Source organism: Leishmania panamensis, assembly GCF_000755165.1.
Source record: "Leishmania panamensis strain MHOM/PA/94/PSC-1 chromosome 34 sequence".
NCBI classification, from domain to species: domain Eukaryota; phylum Euglenozoa; class Kinetoplastea; order Trypanosomatida; family Trypanosomatidae; genus Leishmania; species Leishmania panamensis.
Genome location: NC_025881.1, coordinates 995,708 through 997,451, shown reverse-complemented (window position 1 = coordinate 997,451; position 1,744 = coordinate 995,708). Strand labels below are relative to the sequence as shown.

The window sequence follows — 1,744 nt, the reverse complement described above, 5'->3', positions numbered from 1 at the left end:
ATAGTGTCCTTGTATGACACACCCTGCGTATGTGTGTGTGTGCGTGTGCGTGTGTGTATCATTTGGGTTCACACATCGCTACCACATTCTCTGAAGAAAAAAAATGCACCCTCAACTGAATTTTCCTTTCCTCTTGCTGCTCAACTTTTTTTTTCATGCGTTGCCTCTCCATTCCCTCACCTTCTCTTTTCCTCGTCACGTCCTACATGACAGTTGTCGGGCATCGTCCCCTCTCCTTCTTTGTTCTTTGCAGACGCACATACACACGGACAACAATCGCCCGAGGCATGTTGTGAAGGCAACCAGTTAACGAACCCTTACATTCATCCCCGTCAAGCGTGAAGCGCTTACGTTGTTATTGTACGTGCCATCGATCATTTTTTTTTTCTCTCTCTGCATCCCTGCCTGCCCTCCTTGTCCGTACCTTCCTCTCTGTACGCCTACACACACGCGCGCGCATCCACAGGTCAATCGTCGAATGTTTCGCCTTGCGTGCAAGTCGTTGGCGCGGCGCACTGCCGTAGCACTCTCTAGCGCGACTGCCGCCTGCGCTGCACCGCCGAACCCGGTTACCCACCTCACCGATGATGAGAAGATGCTCGTGGAGACGGTACGTTCTTTTAGCCTGACGCACGTGGTCCCGAAGTCTCGCAAGATGGATGAGGAGGGCCAGATGGACCTTGCCGTGCTTAAGGAGGCCTTTGCCGCTGGCCTCATGGGCATTGAGACCCCCGCTGACCTTGACGGTGGCGGTATGAGCTTCTTCTGCAGCATTCTTGCCATCGAGGAGCTGGCGCGACACGACCCTGCCCTGTCGGTCACGGTGGACGTGCAGAACACACTGGTGAACAACATCTTCTTCAACTTCGCGAGCGATGCGCAGCGCAGGAAGTACCTGCCAAAGCTCGCCACGGAGACGGTAGGGTGCTTCTGCCTCACCGAGGCGAGCAGCGGCAGCGATGCCTTTGCACTGAAAACGAGGGCAACGAAGAAGGGCTCAAAATGGATCATCAACGGCTCGAAGCTGTTCATCACGAACGGCGGGTGGGCAGGCATCTACCTTGTCATGGCAACGGTTGACTCGTCGAAGGGATACAAGGGAATCACGTGCTTCGTAGTGGATTCGTCTGAAACACCAGGAGTCTCGGTGGTGCGGACGGAGGACAAGCTAGGTATTCGTGCTAGCTCGACAGCCGAGCTTCGATTTGAAAACGTCGAGGTGCCCGAGGAGAATGTCGTTGGAGAAGTCGGTAAGGGTTACAAGATTGCTATCAACATCCTCAATGAGGGACGTATCGGCATTGGCGCGCAGATGCTAGGGATTGCACAAGGTTCGCTGGACATCGTTATGCCTTACCTCTTCCAGCGCAAGCAGTTTGGGAAGGCCATCGGCGATTTTCAAGGCATGCAGATGCAGTACGCCGAGTGCGCAATGGAGTTACACGCTGCTCGGCTCATGGTCTACAATGCTTGCCGCAAGAAGCAGAATAATGAAACGTTCATCCAGGACGCGGCGATGGCTAAGTACTTCGCCTCCGTGGTGGCGGAGAAGACGGCCAGCCGCGCGGTGGAATGGGCGGGCGGCATCGGTTTCATGAAGGACTTTGGTCTGGAGCGCTTCTACCGTGACGCCAAGATCGGTGCCATCTACGAGGGCACCTCCATCATTCAGCTGCAGACGATTGCCAAAATGATCAAAGCGCAGTACGACAACTCCTCATCCCCTTCTGGGGTGTCACACTGA

General features: G+C 55.0%; 1 protein-coding gene across 1 annotated transcript; it reads left to right on the top strand.

The window, feature by feature from the left end:
* Nucleotides 1-478: 478 nt before the first annotated feature.
* Nucleotides 479-1,744, top strand: LPMP_342570 (acyl-CoA dehydrogenase, putative; the record flags this gene model as incomplete). The annotated part of the gene is made up of 1 exon (XM_010704381.1): nt 479-1,744. The coding sequence occupies one exon, from the start codon at nt 479-481 to the stop codon at nt 1,742-1,744; it is 1,266 nt and encodes a 421-aa protein (XP_010702683.1).